The 20516-nt window shown below is 40.3% G+C and overlaps 1 protein-coding gene across 1 annotated transcript in view; it reads left to right on the top strand.

The window, feature by feature from the left end:
- NFE2L3 (NFE2 like bZIP transcription factor 3) overlaps window positions 1-17088 on the top strand; it is a 31275-nt gene extending 14187 nt beyond the window's left edge. The window contains exons 2-4 of the mRNA XM_068973005.1: window positions 6477-6644; window positions 14631-14714; window positions 15477-17088. Coding sequence (XP_068829106.1) covers window positions 6477-6644; window positions 14631-14714; window positions 15477-16724 — 1500 coding nt within the window. The 3' untranslated portion in view covers window positions 16725-17088. The remainder of the gene's footprint in view (window positions 1-6476; window positions 6645-14630; window positions 14715-15476) is intronic.
- The last annotated feature ends 3428 nt before the right edge of the window (window positions 17089-20516 follow it).

The raw sequence follows: 20516 nt of genomic DNA, 5'->3' as shown, positions 1-20516 counted from the left end.
TCCTTAGGAGAACTCAGGCTTTCTCTCCTGTCTCGAGTCTCTCCCCTACTCCTGGCTAGGACTCTTCCCTTACTGTCTTCATAGTCACCACTTGTTTCATACATACGTTGATCGGAGACTGAATGGGAGAAGGTGAGTGAAAATGCTACTACTGTTCAGTAGTAGACCCCAGTAGAAAAGACCCCAGAAAAATGGACAGAGACCACAAAGACTTCACAGAAAAGGAAATACAAATGCTTTTAAACTTGTGAAAGATGTTCAACTTCACTCATAATAAGAGGAATAGAAATTAAAACTACAGCGAGATGCCAGTTTTCATCTATCACATTGGCACGTTTACTGGTAGGAGTGTAAGTTAATTACCAGAAACATTTTCAGAGGGCCATTGGGTAGAATCCATCAAATTAAAAAATGCATGTATGTGTTGACCTAGCATACATTCTAGGAATTTATTTTACTTAACACATGTGCAAAGAAGTATGCATAAGGACATTTAATTCTTTTTCTTTTTTAAGAAAGGATTGGAGACAAATACCCATCATTAAGAAACTAATCAAATCCATTGTGGTGACAGGAATGTATTGGTTGCTCTTTTCTGTACACAGCTCTTTCTGTTTTTAGAGCTCAGCTAAAATATCACTCCCTTGAGAGGTCTTCCCTAACCACTTGTATTTGGGGCTTCCTCTCCCTTCAGATCTATCTCTGAAGAGGCAATCTAGACTTTTTCACTGTTGTATCCCCAGCATCCAGTATACTATTTGGCATTTAATATGTATTGATTGAATGAGTGAATGAATAAGGAAAGCTGCATGATATCCTTATTGATGAAACATTATGAGTAAAAAATAAGAATGGCAGGTGACAATGTGATGTAATATGTATTTAGTCCTCATCTGCCCCCACCCCTGACCCCTATGTTGCAGAGCTCCCAAAGACCTTGGCATGAGACCTAAGCATGAGAGTGATGGGAGCATCTTTTATTACAATATTTGGTCTCTCAGTCCTCAGTTCCTGAAATAGTTCCAGAGCCCTGAAGGTGAAAGGAAGCTTTTCCTATTTATAACATGCCCCTTCTAACCACACCTGACTTACAGGGTTGTTTTTTGTTTTTTTTTTTAATATTTATTTGGCTGTGCCAGGTCTTAATTGCAGCATGTGGGATCTAGTTCCCTGACCGTAGATTGAACCTGAGCCCTTTGCATTGGGATTGTGGAGTATTAGCCACTGAACCACCAGGGAAGTCCCTTCATTCTGTTGATGAGGTAGCTTTGGGAAATCCCCCTAAAGATGGGGGCTGTTGCCAGGGGAACCAATCACATGATGAGAGGATTAGAACTTTAAATCCCCCACCCTCCCACCCAGACCTCCGGGGAAGGGAGGGCAGCTGTAGATTGAGTTTAGTCACTAACAGCCAATGATCAATCAACCATGCTTGTGTAGTGATTCCTCCATAAAAAGCCAGAAGGAGGACTTTGGAGATATTCCAGGTTGGTGACCACATGGAGGTGCTGGGAGAGTGGTGCAGGGCATGACAACTTATGACCTTTCCACAGTCCTTGCTTTTAGGCATCTGTTTGTTTCTGAGTTGTGTCCTTTTGTAATAAAATGGTAATCTAGTGAGTAAAATGTTTTCCTGAGATCTGTGAGCCACTCTAGCAAACTAATCACACCAGAGGAGGAGGAGGGTTATGGGGACCTTTAATTTATAGGCACTTGGTGGGAAGCACAGGTAACCACCTAGACTTGGAACTGACCTCTGGAGGGAGAGAGAGAGCAGTTTTGAGACTGAGCCTTTAACCTGTGGGATCTGATGCTGCCTCTAGGTAGGTAGTGTCAGAACTGAATTAAGTTATAGAACACAAAGGTGGTGTCACAGAACTGCTAGGTGTATGAACAGCCCACACATCGGGTGTCAGAAGTGAAATAGTAGACCATGGAGAGTGGAGGGACGACACTGTTTTCCTTTACATCCGATATCATCATCATTATTGAGCAGTATTCTGAAAGTATGAGCAAAGCAATGAGACGAGAAAATGAAATCAATTTAAATTGTGAGAAGGAAGAGGTGAAAAACAGTAAACCAATTGACATGACTGTATATATTTTTTGGGGAAAAATACAGATTAACAGGAATTATAATGGAAGAATAGTTTTTCTGAGATTACCTTCTGTGGTTGCCTTGGACAAAATGAGTTTGCCATGTAGGAATTTTAGGGGATAACTTTAGTTAGATATAATTTCAAACTTTAAAAAAAGTATATATCCTTTACTCAGATTTGTCTGTTGTTTACATTTGGCCCCATTTGAGTTACCTGTTTATAATTACATCTATATACACATACATTTCTTTCATTCTGAAACATCTAAGAAAGAATTGCAGCCATTATGTATAGGACTTCCTAGTATGGTCTATAACCAGTTAACCAGAATCAGGAAAATTTAACATGAATCTAAGACTATAATCTATTGTCCATACTCAGATTTCATCTATTGCCCTAGTAATATCCTGTGTAACTACTTTTTCTCCTGAGTCTGCATCTAACCCAGGAGTACATGTTGCATTTACTGTCAAATCTCTTAAATCACCTTTAAGATGGAAAAGTTCTTTCAGTTCTTGACCTTTAGATTTTGGAAGAATATCAACCAGTTATTTTGTAAAGTGGCTCCCAATTTTGAATTGTCTGATGTTTCCTCATTACATTGAGATTATGAACACCACAGAAATGGTATTGTATCCTTCATATTGTGTCAGGAGGCATCTTGGTTTATCGCCATATTGTGATGATAGATTTGACCGCTGGTTTATTTTTCTTTTGAGCTTATTTTGTGTTGGGGTGCAGCCAGTTAACGATGTTGTGATAGTTTCAGATGAACAGCAAAGGGACTCAGCCATACACATACATTCTTCCCCCAACCCCCGCCGTGACCCCATTCAGGCTGCCGCATAACATTTGACCACTTGGTTTAGATGGTGTTTGCTGGGTTTCTCCTAAAGGGTTATTATTTTTCTCTTTGTAATTAAAAAGTAATCTGGGGTGATACTTTGAGGCTGCTTAAATATTTTTATTTTTCATCAAGTTTTTATTCCCTAGTTTCAGCATTCATTCATGATTTCTAACTCCATCATTCTCCTTCTATATTTATTAGTTGCATTCTACTCTAAGGGAGATATTTCCCTTTTTCCTCATTTACTTGTTTATACTGAAATGAACTTGTTGGTCCTTTTATTTAACACATTTATTGAATTATGATCCATTATTATATGACACAATAGGATTTTTAACCTGTTTTCTGCTTCTTGCCATGTGATTTGTGGTCATACAGAATTTCTCTATCTTCCATTATTCTCCCGAGTTTTAAGGCAGGGCATCTTACAGACTTTTGTTACCGAGCTCTCATACACTGAAAGTTTCCTTATGGGCTTGATCTCGTTAGGTATTAGCCACTGGTTTCCTCTGTTATTGTTTATTTATGTATTGTTATAGATAACATTCTCATGTTTGCAAGTTTATGTGTCTCTCTACATGTGTTGTATTAATTCTGATATTACAGACTAAGGAGACCTTGCTTCATGGTTCTAAAATAGATCCTGTGATTTAGAGGTTAGACGCTCCTATGCCCACCAGCAGCAAATTTATTTGTAAACAAAGTTAACTGCCTCAGGAATCTAGAATTTTGAATTAGATTCTCTTAAGGCTTAACAAAAGAAACCTTGGCAAAAGATTGAGGTTAAAAGAGTGATGACCAGTCTTATCTTTTCCCTTTTTCCCTGAATTTAGATGGGAATCAGTGTTTCACTTGCAGAAAAGAGCAAGACTATGGAATCTCACTCATCAGAAATTGCATACAAACTCAGGATGTTGTATCTAGGAGTTCATCTGTTCAACAGCTATTATTAAGGGTCTGCTGTGTGCCAGGCTGTGGTGTAGGCAGAGGGCATACAGCAGGAATCAAGCAGAGTCCCTGCCCTCAGGAAACTTGCATTCTAGTGGGACAGATTAGACAATAAACAAATACAATAACATGTTCGATTCAGTCACTCAGTCTTGTCCAGCTCTTTGCAAGCCCATGGACTGTAGCACGCCAAGCCTCCCAGCCCATTGCCAACTCCCAGAGTTTACTCAAACTCATGTCTATTGAGTCGGTGATGCCATCCAACCATCTCATCCTCTGTTGTCCCCTTCTCCTCCCACCTTCAGTCTTTCCTAGCATCAGGGTCTTTTCAAATGAGTCAGTTCTTAGCATCAGGTGGCCAAAGTATTGGAGTTTCAGCTTCAGCATCAGTCCCTCCAATGAATATTTAGGACTGATCTCCTTCAGAATGGACTGGTTGGATCTCCTTGCAGTCCAAGGGACTCTCAAGAGTTCTCCAACACCACAGTTCAAAAGCATCAATTCTTTGGCCCTCAGCCTTCCTCATAGTCCAACTCTCACATCCATACATGGCTACTGGAAAAACCATAGCTTTGACTAGACGGATGCTTTGTTGGCAAAGTAATGTCTCTGCTTTTTAATATGCTGACTAGGTTGGTCATAACTTTTCTTCCAGGGAGCAAGAGTCTTTTAATTTCATGGCTGCAGTCACCATCTGCAGTGATTTTGGAGCCCCCAAAAGTAAAGTCTGTCACTGTTTCCACTGTTTCCCCATCTATTTGCCATGAAATGATGGGACCAGATGCCATGATCTTAGTTTTCTGAATGTTGAGTTTTAAACCAGCTTTTTCCACTCTCCTTTCACTTTCTTCGAGAGGCTTTTTAGTTCTTTTTCACTTTTTGCCATAAGGGTGGTGTCGTGTGTATCTGAGGTTATTGATATTTCTCCCGGCAATCTTGATTCCAGCTTGTGCTTCCTCCAGCCCAGCGTTTCTCATGATGTACTCTGCGTATAAGTTAAATAAGCAGGGTGACAATATACAGCCTTGATGTACTCCTTTCCCCGGAACCAGTCTGCTGTTCCATGTCCCATTCTAACTGTTGCTTCCTGACCTGCATACAGATTTCTCAAGAGGCAGGTCAGGTGGTCTGGTATTCCCATCTCTTTCAGAATTTTCCAAAGTTTGTTGTGATCCACACAGTCAAAGGCTTTGGCACAGTCAATAAAGCAGAAGTAGATTTTTTTCTGAAACTCTCTTTTTCGATGATCCAACAGATGTAGGTGTTAGTTACTGTGTGTTCGAAGGCTGATGGGAATTATCCAGTAGACAAGGAAGTATTGTTGACACAGAAAAGAGAACAGGGTAGCAGAAGCAATGTCTTGAAGCACACGAGCTACTTGTGATAGAGGATGTGAACAAGAGATCATTGAGGTAGGAAGACCAACATCTACAGTGTCAAGAGTTTGGTACAGTGAACAGAGAGGCAAGTAAAACCAAGTGGGCCATCAGCACATTAACCTCCTTTTTCTTCTGCTCTTGCTTTGATTTCTCTCCTTATTTTAGCATCTGTGTATTTACATTTCTTTGACTTTTGTTTTCTTTTTAAAGATGAACATTCCTATGGTTTAGAGTAGGGGGCAGTAATGCTGTCCTTGAGTTAGTCCAGTATGTTTTGTTGCTGGAAGAGAGAAATTAAAAACAGATCCTTGGAAAGAATTTAAGAGGCCTTGATGTTATTGGGCCATTGGGCTTCCCTGTGGCTCAGATGGTAAAGCGTCTGCTTGCAATGCAGGAGACCCAGGTTCAATCCCTGGGTCGGGAAGATCCCCTGGAGAAGGAAATGGCAACCCACTCCAGTACTCTTGCCTGAAAAACTCCATGGACTGTCGCCTGAGGAGCCTGTTAGGCGACAGTCCCTCAGGTGACAGTTCATGGAGTCGCATAGAGTTGGACACGACTGAGCTTAGTGGGGAAACAGTATACAGAGAATTTTTAATGTAATTGGAAGTATCCGAATATATATTATATGCTAAATGGCAACTGTTTGAATGTTCAGAAGAATTCTCTAGCCTTTTAATTATCTGTCTCCTTTTAATTATCTGTCTCCTAAGTTAAAGGTGAAGGACTCATCTGTATAAATAAGCATAGTTGAAAATATCAATGGAGATGTTAGTTTAAGCTTTTATCATTAAATTTTTTTCAAAATAAAAATTTATTTACCTTTTTCCTGATTGTAAAAGAAATACATGTTTGTGGTAAAACATTCAAACAGTATAGAAATGTATAAAATGAAGTCAACTCTCTTTACCCTCCTTGAAGTCAGGGGGTTTATAAATGCAAATAATTTACATTATCCAGATCAGAACAGCCTGTCTCACAGTGAGTTTTTGAAAAGGACAGGACACAAAACTGACCTTTGTTTCAGAATTAAAATGTTTCTTTGATACCAAAATAATGAAATGTCAGTCTTAGCTTTAGACTTGTGGGTTTTCCTTTTTCCTGATCACTGAGCAGTAAGTACAAAACAGTTTTAAAGATTTTACTTATTTAATAAAGTGTGGATTTGTACTTAGCACAGTTTGGGGTTGGTCCTTTTTATAGGAGAATGAGGTATTAAGAGGTGTGAGTCACAGTCCCCAGCATGAAGAAAATGAGCAAAGATCATCAACCCAGAAGGAAAAATCACTACAGCAGAAGAACGAAGATGAAAATAAAGTAGCAGATAAGCCTGCCTGGGAGGCAGAAAAAACCACTGAGTCTAGAAGTGAGGTAAGCATGTCGGAATATTCCAACCATACTATTTTGGCTTTAAGGTAGATTTTAGGACTTTTGACAATTTGTGTTGAGAATGGATTTTATATGTGTGCCTTACTAGAAGTAAATTTGATATATGAAAATACATATTTTTTAAAATTGTGGATGTGGTTATTTGGTTTAGAAAGGAATCAGCCATAGACCATTATATCTGGTTAAACTCTCACTCACCCGTCTAGAAACCTGCTAGCAGGTTTAGTTGTGTTTGCAAGGGATGTAGAGATGGCTGGCATCCTGAACCCTGGAATCTTCGATCAAGACCAGCCACTTTCAGAAGTAGTAGACAGGTTGGCTAGGTCTGGGAAAGTAAGGACAGGGCCCTACAGGGACATCACCCTGAATCCGGTTGGAACTTGGGCTCACATCCTCGCTCATTCTCCTGGTGCACCATGCTCACTTTGCATCTTTGGCCTAGGTGGAGTTGGATAGCCTCACTGACTCCTTGCAACTAATAACCACACTCATGAATAGCGGAGAGAGTGGAGAAAGGTGAACTCCAGGAGCCAGGCTGAACTCCTTCCTTCTTTAACATGGGACCTAATCTGGGTTCTACTCAGCAGTGACAGGTCTGGAATTCCAGAGAGCTTTAACCACTTGGTACTTCCCCTGGCAGGTGGCACCCTTGCAGGTCTTGCCCTGATGGGGCTCCCCGCCCTGCACTGCCCCAGGTGGAATTTGGGGCTGTGCCTTGAACACCCATGGAGGGTAAAGAGTACTATGCCTTGGCCCTTCTCAGGCAGCCCATCATCACTGCAGCCTTGACTTTCTAACATCACCCTGAATATAACATGATTGGCAGAATGAAGCCTGAAAACAGTTCTGCTCCCTCTGTTCACCCACCACTCCCCCTCTCCTCCAGCCTGTTCTAACCTGTTTTAGGGAACTAGTTCTTCCCTGCATGCTGGGTGAAATCTAGGACAGGCCATATGCTAGATAATCAGACCAAAAACCTCTCTGCTCATCCCAGTGCAGCCAGTTGGTAGACAGAACCAGTGTAAATTCTCAACAAGTCTGTAGTTTCCCCACTCTTATCCCTGCTGCAACCTCAAAGCCTGGCGGGGAGGAAAAGGGTGTGTGTGGCCTGCTTCTTGGGTTTCCCCAGTTCTTCCTCCCTTGTTTGTTCAGCCATCTTCTCTGAAGCTGAGGGTGTGATGGGTGGTAAGAGCTCAAAAAAGGTGTTCCTTGACTGTTGCCAGTCTGAAACTGGTTTCCCTGGACCGCAGAATATATTTAAAACCACTTCTCTGTTGGTTAGGCACTCTGATTTTGCAGGTTCTTTGGAGACCCCTACTGGAGTCCCCTACAGCTGGAAGTCTCTCACTGTCCTTCTCAAGGACACATGCACCTCCACCTCAAGTGGCCTCTCAAGCACCTGCTGGTCCTGGAAAGCTGCACCTCACCTCCTTTGTCAGTCATTTCTCTAGTTGCAGCCCATGCTTGGCCCCTTGCCCTTATTTTTCAGGCAAGCTCTGGATGCTCATCTGTTGTATTCCCTCAACACACCATGTTTCTAAGTGGTCTCTTTGAGTCCTTGTTAGCTAGTCTTTAGATGATGTGGAGTTCACCCCCAAGGAACCCCTTCCCATTTTCACTTTACCTCAGGCTATTCAACCCTTTTATGAGCTGCAGTTAAATGAGGTCCCACTGTAGCCTGGCATTTCGCTGTAACATGCAGAGGTGTGCCCAGCTGCCTGCTTTTACACACGGGTATTCTCCCCAGGCCAAGTGCTCCTTTGTAATCTGTGTACTCGCTATGTGGCTTCACCACCTCCTTATGCGCATGTGCGCGCGCACACACAAATGCCAGAGGATTGTCACATCAGTGCCAGTGAGTACTGAAATAACCATGTCTGTTTTGAAGGAGACATTTCAGACCACTTTACTGAGTGCCTCACAGACCATCTTTTCTGAGGCGAAAGATGTCCTCAGACTGGTCTTACTGCCACTTCATTCATGCTGTTGATTCATTTTTTTCCTGGGTTTGTCTTTGCAATTATACCCCTTCACAAGGCTTCCCAGAAAAGTAGGACCTTATTTTCTCCTTTTTTGAACTGCCTATAGTAACTCACTCACTGCTAGGTAACAGGCACTCACTATTTAGCTTCCTTGGAGAATTTAAAATATTTAACTGCAGACAGACATCAGTTTGGACAAAACTGTCTAGAAACACAATCACTTAACAGTGTGGAATTTGTGCCTTGGTTCTTAATTACCAGACTCAGCTACATTTTTCTAGGTCCATGTTTCTGTTTTGTGTTTAAATTACACTTCTTGTAGGAGCTTCTAACAAAGCAGAAAGGAGTTATCTGTGGCCACATTGAATCACTGGCATTTGAGAATGTTTAGGATGACTGACATAATTTACTCATTAACAGTGACTTCCTTTCAGCTGCACTGCAAGCCTAGACTGCTATTAATGAAAACTAAATACACAAATATATACAGGTTAACTGGTCTGAAGACACATTTTTCTCACTAAAGACAAGTTGAATTTATGTATTGTTGCATATTTTTAAAGGTAGAAAATGTGTCCATATTTTTTTTTTAACATTTCTAGTAACCTCTGTTCAAAATACAGTGATTTATTGGCCAAAAACAGAACTGATTAGGAAGGACTTTTATGTGAAGATGTATGACTGCAGTCATTTAGGCCCTCAAGTAAAAGGTACAGGCCCATGGGATTCTGAAGAGAAGTGAGGGGATTTTCTTTGTAATGGAAGTAAGGGCAGGCTTAAGGACAATACCAAGAAATAGGGAGACCCCTGTAGACTAGCAACTACCTGAACCCAAAACCACCCTCACAGCAGAAAGGAACCTGGGGAAAAATACAGCTCAGTGAGAGTGGACATAAGAGGTGGTAATGTGGTAATAGTGAGATAATGGGTGTTTAAGGGACCCTGTCACTTCTTCCTTCCATCTTCCCATCTCCTGCGGAATCAACCAGAATGCTGATTTTAAGGGGTTAGCTCCTCAGGCCTCCATCGACGGGCACTGAAGAGGAAAAAAACAGGTAAAAAAGCTCTAATGAGACAGATATTTCTTTGAATAGCCTGAAGGATCAGTCCATAATTCACTTTAAAGAGAATGATCTTTATACCCATATTTCCATGTTCTAAATATTAAGGCTTTCTTTTCTGCAAACAATGTTATTTACCCATAATTAAGGGTTGTTTTCTCAGGAATGAATATAGATTTGTGGTGATGTTACCCGTTCTCACACTTGTGACCATCAGGTAAAATTTAGTCAATGGTTGGCCAGGACGAATGAATCAAGTTTCTGAAATTTCTTAATATCTTTCTTAGTATCATTTAAAATATCATTTAAAATCTTCACCAATTGATGAAGAAGTTTGATACCCACTAAGGATGTGTAATTTCCAGAACAAGAAACACTATCCACCAGCTTATCTTAAATATGTCTTACAGTATCCAGAGACACACAGAAAGCCTTGAAAACATGGCATACCCAAGTATTTGTACCACATACACAACATCATGATATTAAAAGACGCTTGGTCCTTGGAAGAAAAGCTACAACAAACCTACACCACGTATTAAAGCAGACATTTGCCAGCAAAGGTCTGTCTAGTCAAAGCTATGGTTTTTCCAGTAGTCATGTATGGATGTGTAAGTTGGACCATAAAGAAGGCTGAGTGCTGAAAAATTGATGCTTTTGAACTGTGGTGTTGGAGAAGACTCTTATGAGTCGCTTGGACTGCAAGGAGATCCAACCAGTCCATCCTAAAGGAGATCAGTCCTGAATATTCATTGGAAGGACTGATGCTGAAGCTCCAATAGTTTGGCCACCTGATGTGAAGAACTGACTCATTTGAAAAGACCCTGATGCTGGGAAAGAGTGAAGGCAGAAGCAGAAGGAGACAAGAGGATGAATTGGTTGGATGACATCATTGATTCAATGGACATGAGTTTGAGTAAACTCGGAGTTGGCGATGGGCTGGGAGGCCTGGCGTGCTAAAGTCCGTGGGGACACAGAGTTGGACATGACTGAGTGAACACCACCACCACAAAATCAGTACAGCTGATCTGAATCTTCAAAAAAGAAAACTCTTTGAGTAAAAAGTTATGGGTGGGAGTTACACACAGCACAAGTCATGAATGTGAATTTACTAACATATAAAGACACTCCTTTGACACACCAGATACAGAAATCCTGGATGAGGCATAATGGATACTATCTTCAAATCAGGCACAAAAGCTGAAGCTATCCAGATGCCATGACAGAGGCTGGGGTTCAGTAGATCACAAGTCCATGCCTGTGGGTACCTGAATTCCCTGCTTTAATAAAGGCTCTTCTAGTTTAGGAAATGACAGCTAGGACACTTCTAGCCATGAGCTAGGAGACAGAGCAAGGAAGCTGTCCATCCAACTTTCAGAAATCAGACCACCACGTGTTGTGGATTCAGACTACCATCACGGTCAGGAATCTTGAGTCAAGAAAAGGTGTAGAAAGTGATAGAAAAACTGGTCCTTGAAGAGAAAAATATAAAACTGAGTTGGTAAACACTTGGTAAGTGGCATTCCTATAGAAAACAGCTCTCAAAGATGAGCTTTTGCATTAAAAATAAAAGACAATGATAGAATAAGAAAATCGAAATTACTGCTAATAGAAGTCCTAGGAGAGACTGGGAAGTATGAAGCAGCAGTATTCAAAGTTTATGCCAAAATATTTCCAAAATTAAAATGACCTTATGACTCAGATTAAAGGGATACACAGAATCCCAAGCAGAGTAAATAAAAAATTAAGTCCCAGACCTATCACAGTGAAATGACAGGACAACAAAAACTAAGAAAATAAAACTACCCAAGGGGGGAAATGGGTGAATTTAACTCAGATGACTATTATACCTACTACTGTGGGCAAGAATACCTTAGAAGAAATGGAGTAGCCATCATAGTCAACAAGAGTCTGAAATGCAGTACATGGATGCAAGCTCAAAAATGACAGAATGATCTCTGTTCATGTTCAAGGTAAACCATTCACTATCACAGTGATCCAAGTCTATGCCCCAAGCAGTAATGCTGGAGAAGCTGAAGTTGAACAGTTCTATGAAGACCTATAAGACCTAGAACACCAAAAAAAGAAAAAAATATGTCCTTTTCATTATAGGGGACTGGAATTCAAAAGTAGGAAGTCAAGAAATGCCTGGAGTAACAAGCAAATTTGGCCTTGGAGTACAGAATGAAGCAGGGCAAAGGCTAATAGTGTTTTGCCAAGAGAACACACTGGTCATAGCAAACACCCTCTTCCAACAACACAAGAGAAGACTCTACACATGGACATCACCAGATGGTCAACACCAAAATCAAACAGATTATATTCTTTGCAGTCAAAGATGGAGAAGCTCTATACAGTCAGCAAAAGCAAGACTGGAGCTGACTGTGGCTCAGATCATGAACTCCTTATTGCCAACTTCAGACTTAAGCTGAAGTAAGGGAAACCACTAGACCATTCAGGTATGACCTAAATCAAATCCGATTATACAGTGGAAGTGACAAATAGATTCAAGGGATTAGATCTGATAAGAGTGCCTGAAGAACTATGGATGGAGGTTCATGACATTGTGTAGGAGGCAGTGATCAAGACCATCCCCAAGAAAAGCAAAAAGGCAAAATGGTGGTCTGAGGAGGCCTTACAGATAGCTGACAAAGAGAGACACGAAAGGCAGAGGATAAAAGAAATGATATACCCATTTGAATGCAGAGTTCCAAAGAATAGCAAGGAGATAAGAAAGCCTTCTGATCAATGCAAAGAAATAGAGGGAAACAACAGAATGGGAAAGACCAGAGATCTCTTCAAGAAAATCAGAGATACCAAGGGGACATTTCATGCAAAGATGGGCATGAAATGGTATGGCCCTAACAGAAGCAGAAGATATTAAGATGGCAATAATACACAGAAGAACCATACAGAAAAGACAGTCATGACCTAGATAACCACAATGGTGTTATCACTCATCTAATGCCAGACATCCTGGAGTATAAAGTCAGACCTTAGGAAGCATCGCTATGAACAGTTAGTGGAGGTGATGTAATTCCAGCTGAGCTATTTCAAATCCTAAAAGATGATGCTGTGAAAGTGCTACCCTCAATATACCAGCAAATTTGGAAAACTCAGCAGTGGCCACAGGACTGGAAAAAGTCAGTCTTCATGCCAATCCCAAAGAAAGGCAATGCAAAAGAATGCGCAAACTACCGCACAGTTGCACTCATCTCACACGCTAGTAAAATAATGCTTAAAATTCTCCAAGCCAGGCTTCAGCAATATGTGAACTGTGAACTTCCAGATGTTCAAGCTGGTTTTAGAAAAGGCAGAGGAACCAGAGATCAAATTGCCTACATTCCTTAGATCAAAAAAGCAAGAGAATTCCAGAAAAACATCTACTTCTGCTTTATTGATTGGATCAAAGCCTTTAACGGTGTGGATCACAACAAACTGTGAAAAATTCTGAAAGAGATGGGAATACCAGACCACCTGACCTGCCTCTTGAGAAATCAGTATGCAGGCCAGGAAGCAAGTTAGAACAGGACATGGATCAGCAGACTGGTTCCAAATACAGAAAGGAGTGCATCAAAGCTATATATTGTCCCCCTGCTTATTTAACTTATATGCAGAGTACATCATGAGAAACGCTGGGCTGGATGAAGCACAAACTGAAATCAAGATTGCCGGGAGAAATAAGAATCTCTTAATGAAAGAGAGTGGAAAAAGCTGGTTTAAAACTCAACATTCATAAAACTAAGATCATGGCATCTGGTCCCATCACTTCATGGCAAATAGATGGGGAAACAGTGGCTTTTATTTTTTGGGGCTCCAAAATCACTGCAGATGTTGACTGTAGCCATGAAATTAAAAGACACTTACTCTTTGGAAGGAAAGTTATGACCAACTTAGACAGCGTATTAAAAAGCAGAGATGTAACTTTGCCAACAAACGTCCATCTAGTTAAAGCTATGGTTTTTCCAGTAGTCATGTATGGATGTGAGTTGGACTGTGAAGAAGGCTGAGCACTGAAGAATTGATACTTTTGAACTGTGGTGTTAAAGAAGACTCTTGAGTGTCCCTTGGACTGCAAGGAGATCCAACGAGTCCATCCTAAAGATCAGTCCTGAATATTCATTGGAAGGACTGATGCTCGAGCTGAAACCCCAAAACTTTGGCCACCTGATGCCAAGAACTAACTAATTTGAAAAGATCCTGGTGCTGGCAAAGATTGAAGGCAGGGTAAGAGGACAACAGAGGAGATGGCTAGATGGCCTCCCCGGCTCAATGGACATGAGTTTGAGTAAACTCCAGGAATTGGCGATGGGCTGGGAGGCCTGGCATGCTGCAGTCCACGGGGTCGCAAAGAGTCGGACACGACTGAACAACTGAACAGAAGGGGGAGGGGGAAGATTAGTTTACTATAGGTCTGTCATTTTATAACTAAATGCCACAAGACAGTGCTGAGGGTAAATATTAAGCCTGACCTAAGCATGAAGGCAAAATAATTCCAAATTACAAAGACTAAAGAGTTCATGAAGCCACTCTAGAAAACTATGAAATCATTTTTAACAAGAAACTTAATGAAACAATAGCGAATAAAGAGATTGATAAATCTTGGTAACTCTAAATACATGTTTGACTGAAAATTACAATATCCTCTCAATCACTCTGGAAGGTTGGCTGGGGAGGGACAAAATAATGTGGAACTAAGAACACAAGCCAAAAAAATGATGGAAAATTATTAGAGCAAGAATGGAGGAAGAGTTGAGTTAAATGTTGAAAGCAGGATATTAAAATACAGTACTAAAAAAGGAACTATAAAAATTCCAAAATAAAGATAAATTCAGCTTGGATATGACTTGGTTATCCTTTCTAGATTGTCTAAAAGTCCCAGGCAACCACTTTTAACCTTTTAATTTAAATGACTTTTTCTACAGAGATATCAAAATGGAACAGATGCATTTTTCTCTCTGGAAGACTTGTTTCAATTGCTTTCATCGCAGCCTGAAAATCTACTGGAGGTAATTAGAAACTTGGCTTTTACCCTTGCAGGAAAATATCTGCACTGACCTCTTTGTGAGTAAATGTTAACATTTTTATCTGGGATATACAGCTTTAATACTTAATGGTTCCTAGTGCATTACAGGAGAAGGCAATGGCACCCCACTCCAGTACTCTTGCCTGGAGAATCCCAGAGACAGAGCCGCCTAGTGGGCTGCCATCTATGGGGTCGCACAGAGTCGGACACGACTGATGTGACTTAGCAGCAGCAGCAGCAGCGCATTACAACCCCATGGACTGTAGCTCGCCAGGCTCCTCCATACATTGTTCCCCCCTTCCAAATAATCACAAAGTATAATCAAATTCATAAAACCCATGTTAAATCAATACAACAGTACAGACTTGACAAAGTAAGGCACACCTTAGTCTCTGGTAGCACTGTACTCCCATGACAGTCCACAGGGTGGATTTAGCTTAGCTTATAAACAGCTAGGATAAGTAATAACAGGAAGATAATATTCAAGACCAGCTTTTATATTGACAATCTATTTTAAAATCTTCTGTGATGTTCAAAGACCTAATCGTTCCCCCACTGTACAATAGTCTCATTTGAGCTCACATTGTACAGCCAGTTGCCTGCATTTAAGAGAAGTTATTCATAGCCAACAGCATATCCTTATTTGTATAGAGGAGTTAAAAAAGAGAACCAGAAGTAGTGCTTTGTGTATTAGAACTGGTGTTGAAATAGTTTTATTTACAGCACTTTTCCTCTCCTTTTTCAGGGAGTCTCACTGGGAGATATTCCTCCTCTCCCCAGAAGTATCAATGATGGCATGAATTCCCCCACACATTATAATGTAAATTTTAGCCAAGCTGTAAGTCATGATGTAAGTCTCCACGAGGCCATGTTACTATGTTCTGACAATACATTTAGAAGGGATCCAGCAGCAAGGACTTCACAGCCACAAGAACAAATTCTACAGTTAAATTCTCCTACTACCAACACTGAACAGACCCTTCCTGGAACTAATTTGACAGGATTTCTTCCATTTGTTGACAATCAGATGAGGAATCTGAGCCAAGACCATCTGTATGACCTTGATATAAACATACTTGATGAGACAAACTTAATGTCTTTGGCCACAGGTTTTGAGCCAATGGAAGTTTCTTGGCTGCTTGAAGAAACAGGTTATGATTCTGGGCTTTCCTTAGACTCAAGTAACAATAGCATCTCTGTTATCAAGTCTAATTCTTCTCACTCTATATGTGAAGGTGCTACAAGTTCTAGCAGTGACCTCTCCCACCATGACCTACAAGGGGCTGTAGGAGGATACTATCCAGAGCCCAGTAAGCTGTGTTACATCAATGACAGAAATGATTCTCATTTTCATGGGGACCTTGCATTTCAACATGTATCACATAACCACACTTACCACTCACAGCCAAGTGCACTAGAATCCACTTCAGAATCTTTTTCAATGCCTGGGAAGTCACAGAAAATAAGTAGATACCTGAATGACACAGACAGAAACTTAAGCCGTGATGAACGACGTGCTAAAGCTTTGCATATCCCTTTTTCTGTGGATGAAATTATCCGCATGCCTGTAGATTCTTTCAACAGCATGTTAAGCAGGCACTATCTAACAGATTTACAAGTGTCGCTCATCCGTGACATTAGACGAAGAGGGAAAAATAAAGTTGCTGCTCAGAACTGCCGAAAGCGTAAACTGGATGTAATTTTGAATCTGGAAGATGATGTATGTAGCTTGCAAGCAAAGAAGGAAACCCTTAAAAGAGAGCAATCCCAGTGTCACAAAGCTATAAACATAATGAAACAGAAACTGCACCACCTCTATCGTGATGTTTTTAGTAGGTTAAGAGATGATCAAGGTAGACCAGTCAGTCCAAACCAGTATGCTCTTCAGTGCACCCACGATGGAAGTGTTGTGATTGTACCCAAGGAATTAATGATCCCAGGCCAGAAAAAGGAAAACCAAAAGGGAAAACGAAAAAATGAGAGAAAAAATTGAAGATGGATTACACCAATATACATAAAAGCAGTTAGAAACTGATACAGGCTCACAAATCTGCTTCCAAGTTTAGCTCGTGTTAGCTTTTAAGTACTACAACTTGAATCACTCAGTTAAAACTGTTTTCAAGCTTATGTGGACAAGTTTAGGTATCAGTGTCAGACCTGGGGCAGAAGCCACAACTTCATGAAGTCCTAATAGTATGTACAGTGTGACATGGAAAGAGCCTACTTTAGTAGCCATCTCTTAAGATGGTCTTTTAAAAAGAAGCAAACACTGGATGCAATGATTTCAAAACATGTTTTACTCAAGGTTTGTTCACTTAGCACTGAAGTTTAGTGACTTTTCAAGAGCCTTTTAGCTTAATTTTTATGAATCCTTAACTTATATAGCTTTTTCTGTGGAAATAAACTTTATATTTGATTTTATAAAGTGTTCACTTTTGCCGTTTATAAATTCTAAGCAAATTTATAGTTCTCTAAAATACCCACATTCAAAAATACAGGTTAATATCCAGCAAATAGGACAGCAATAGTATTAAATTACAAATTGATCAGACTCTAGCCAAACTCAAGTCAGTATGCTGAACTATTAGCCTCCCCCACCTCTCCAAAATTAACACATAACATGACATGAAATAGACCAGGTTCTACTCTAGGATACACCCTGCCCCGCCCAAATAATCCAGGAGCTTTCAAAATAATGCACTACATTAATGTCTTGAGGACAGAGAGTCTTCCCCCACATAACTACCTGCATATGGGGAACTGAAACTCCCTGGCAGTAAATCCAGCCTGTAGGGATGGCTCTCTTATCTAGAAAATTGACAAGTTCACACCAAAAAAAACCCCCCTTAACCGTGAAAACATTATGGATCATACATGAACTCAAGACTTACACTAAATGATAAATCAGTAAATAAGCAGACAACAAATAAAAGCAAAATGAAATGCTTTTATAAAACAACTTGGTCATCTTAGAAATGGCAGCACTTGAAAACAAGAACATGAGAACAGTTGTCCAATCTGTCCGATAGGGCTCCCTGAATGGTGCTAGTGGTAAAGAACTCACCTGCCAATGCAAGAGATGCCAACTTTGATCCCTGGAACAAGTGGCTGCCCACTTCAGTCAAGTGTTCACAACTGAACACCTACATACACACAGGTTCAGATATTAGAATCACTACCTAGTATCACAAATCAGTTATTTTAGGTTACTGAAGTGCAGAGTAAGTTACAGAAAACTTCCATTTTAAACTGAACCTAGAAATCTGTGTCAAAGCAAAATGATTCCTGATCAAAGTTCAGCTCTTTTGACCAGTTCTGAAAAATGCCCACTTCAGTGTTGACCCACTTGGTTTTTGGAGGGCAACACACCTCGTGTGTTCTGGCTTCTTAGAAGCACAAGTTATTTCAAGTTGTGTCCACAAAACCAATTTACTTGTGAAAGTTTATGCAACTGTATAGATACCCTGGTTTGCTCAATTGAGTGTCCTTTTCAGGCTCAGCATATTCCCCAATCCCTGAAATGTCAAGATCACAAAGAACTATATAGAACATCAAATGAGGAAAGGGATGCAGCTAAAGAGTTGGAATTCAAAACATTCACCGTAAAATTTAAACATTTTGAGATCTAAGGTATTTGGTGCACTGTCCCCATAGGTGAATGAATGAAGCCATCAGCCAGTTCAATCTCACTTGCCATGGGCTTGTCTGGACAGTCACTTCATACAAGACACACATTGGACTCTCTGGTGCAGTACTGAAGCTGTTTACTCTCCAGTTGTTATCAGCAAAGCCTCCTCTCAGCATTTTAGTCGAAGTTCCCCACTTACCAATTCATACCTTAAGACTGACCAGACTTCTAGTTCTGAGATCTTCCTGAGTTCACAGATCGACCCAAACATTTCATTTTGAATTGCTCCCAACATGAAAGTACGCCCTTTCCTTTCCTATAGAACACTGTTGGTCCTGAAATCCCTTTGTGATAAAATTACATCAGTTGAAAATCAGGTGAAATCTGGTTTAACCACTTTTTCTTCGTATTAAAAGCTTACAACCCTTTTGTCACCTAACAGGCCATGATGAAATCAAGTTACTACTGTACGTAGTTCAAGCAAGGCATGTATTAAATCAGTCATCTTTTTGACCTCATGGACTTGCTGGCATCCTATGGAATTCTCTGGGCAAGAATGGGTAGCCATCCCCTTCTCCACCCAGGGATCAAACCCAAATTTCATGCACTGCAGGTGGATTCTTTCCTGTCTGAGCCACCAGGCAATTGAAACAATGGGTGCTCAATAAGATCTGTATATTCAGGGCCCATTTCAAGGCTGGCTCCAGCTCAGCACTAACCCTTAGGATACAGATGCCATTGAAAGCCTAAATGCCAAACTTCCTACCCCAGAAAAACTCATCCTGTGGGACATATATCTGTGTTTGACAATTTAAACATTTTTCATTTAAATATTAAAATACCTGGATTAGTCTCCCTTCAAAGACCTGAATTTGCTTCTTTTATTACTTGCAGTAACAGCAGAGCAGCATTAAAATCATTGGGTATAACTACCTGAGAACATGTTTCAAATTTTGAAGACATTTAAGTGAAACCAAGACAAAATTGTAAACATCCACTTCAGATATACTGCAATTTCTGCCTCCTGCAAAGGCACCATATACTCCACACTTGAACAGTAACTGAATACAATTAAAAGAATTTGAGACCAACTTTAACTTATACTCACACACTTACTTGAGATAATGAAAACCAAAGAATATCCAGTTTCAAAACATTTCACCAGAGGGACAGACACCAGGGGTGGGAGCCACCCACCCAAGAAGATTCCCAGTAATGCTTGCTTTTTATCATGTGAGCAACTCCCCCAGGCCCCCTGATGTGATCACAAGAACACTTTCAAACGTGTTGCATTTTAAAAAGTCTGTTGCTTCACTATGGGTGAAGGAAATAGCCAGCACCTTAGATTCAAATTTTCAAGCCCCAATCATGTTTTCAAGCTCAGGTTATACAACCCTGAGCTTCAGCGAGAACCACAGCTAAGCTGTTCCCAAACACTTTATGTATAAATACACTGTGAGGTGAATGTATTTAACAGTACTGATTCCCCTCTTTCAGGAAACTTCCTTAAATCTCATTTCTAAAAGAAAATTAGCAGCTCAACACTTAAGACACAGAACATTCCATATTACCTATTTCAAAGTTAGTTCATTTCAGCCTGTTCATTCATATTAAAATGCCTTCCCCTATTTGTGCTGGTGTTAAACCCTGGGTGTTCTAAGATCTTATTATACCAACTTGATTTATATTCAAAGTTTAACTTCTTCACAGAGATGGACGTTTTTAAGATCTTATTTTCCCTAATAAATCTACAGCCAGATGTTAACAAGTTTATAGCTAATAATGGATGCAGATTTTAAACAAAGTTCATCTTCTGTTAACCATCATTATTTTGACTTACCTGTGAGACCTCATTAAGACCCAAAATAGTAAAAAGTCAACTTTACTCTGTCCCCTTTGGTTTTTCATTGTTTCAAGTGAACATCCAGGTATACCATCATGTTTAACCCTCAAGACAACCATGATACTAGCGTAATACAACAAAACAAACCTAATTCACAGATTTTATGTCTCCATGCGTTTGCATAGCCACCTCTTTTGGACCACATTAGCTGGTTAAAATCTGTAATTATTTTAAAACCACCACCAGCAACGTTAAACATACAAGGCAAAGCCAGAAATCTATAGCATTATTCAAACGCTGAATATACAGTGTAT

Source organism: Capricornis sumatraensis, chromosome 5, assembly GCF_032405125.1.
Source record: "Capricornis sumatraensis isolate serow.1 chromosome 5, serow.2, whole genome shotgun sequence".
NCBI classification, from domain to species: domain Eukaryota; kingdom Metazoa; phylum Chordata; class Mammalia; order Artiodactyla; family Bovidae; genus Capricornis; species Capricornis sumatraensis.
The sequence above is the reverse complement of the archived record's forward strand: the minus strand, read 5'-3'. Positions and strand labels throughout refer to the sequence as shown.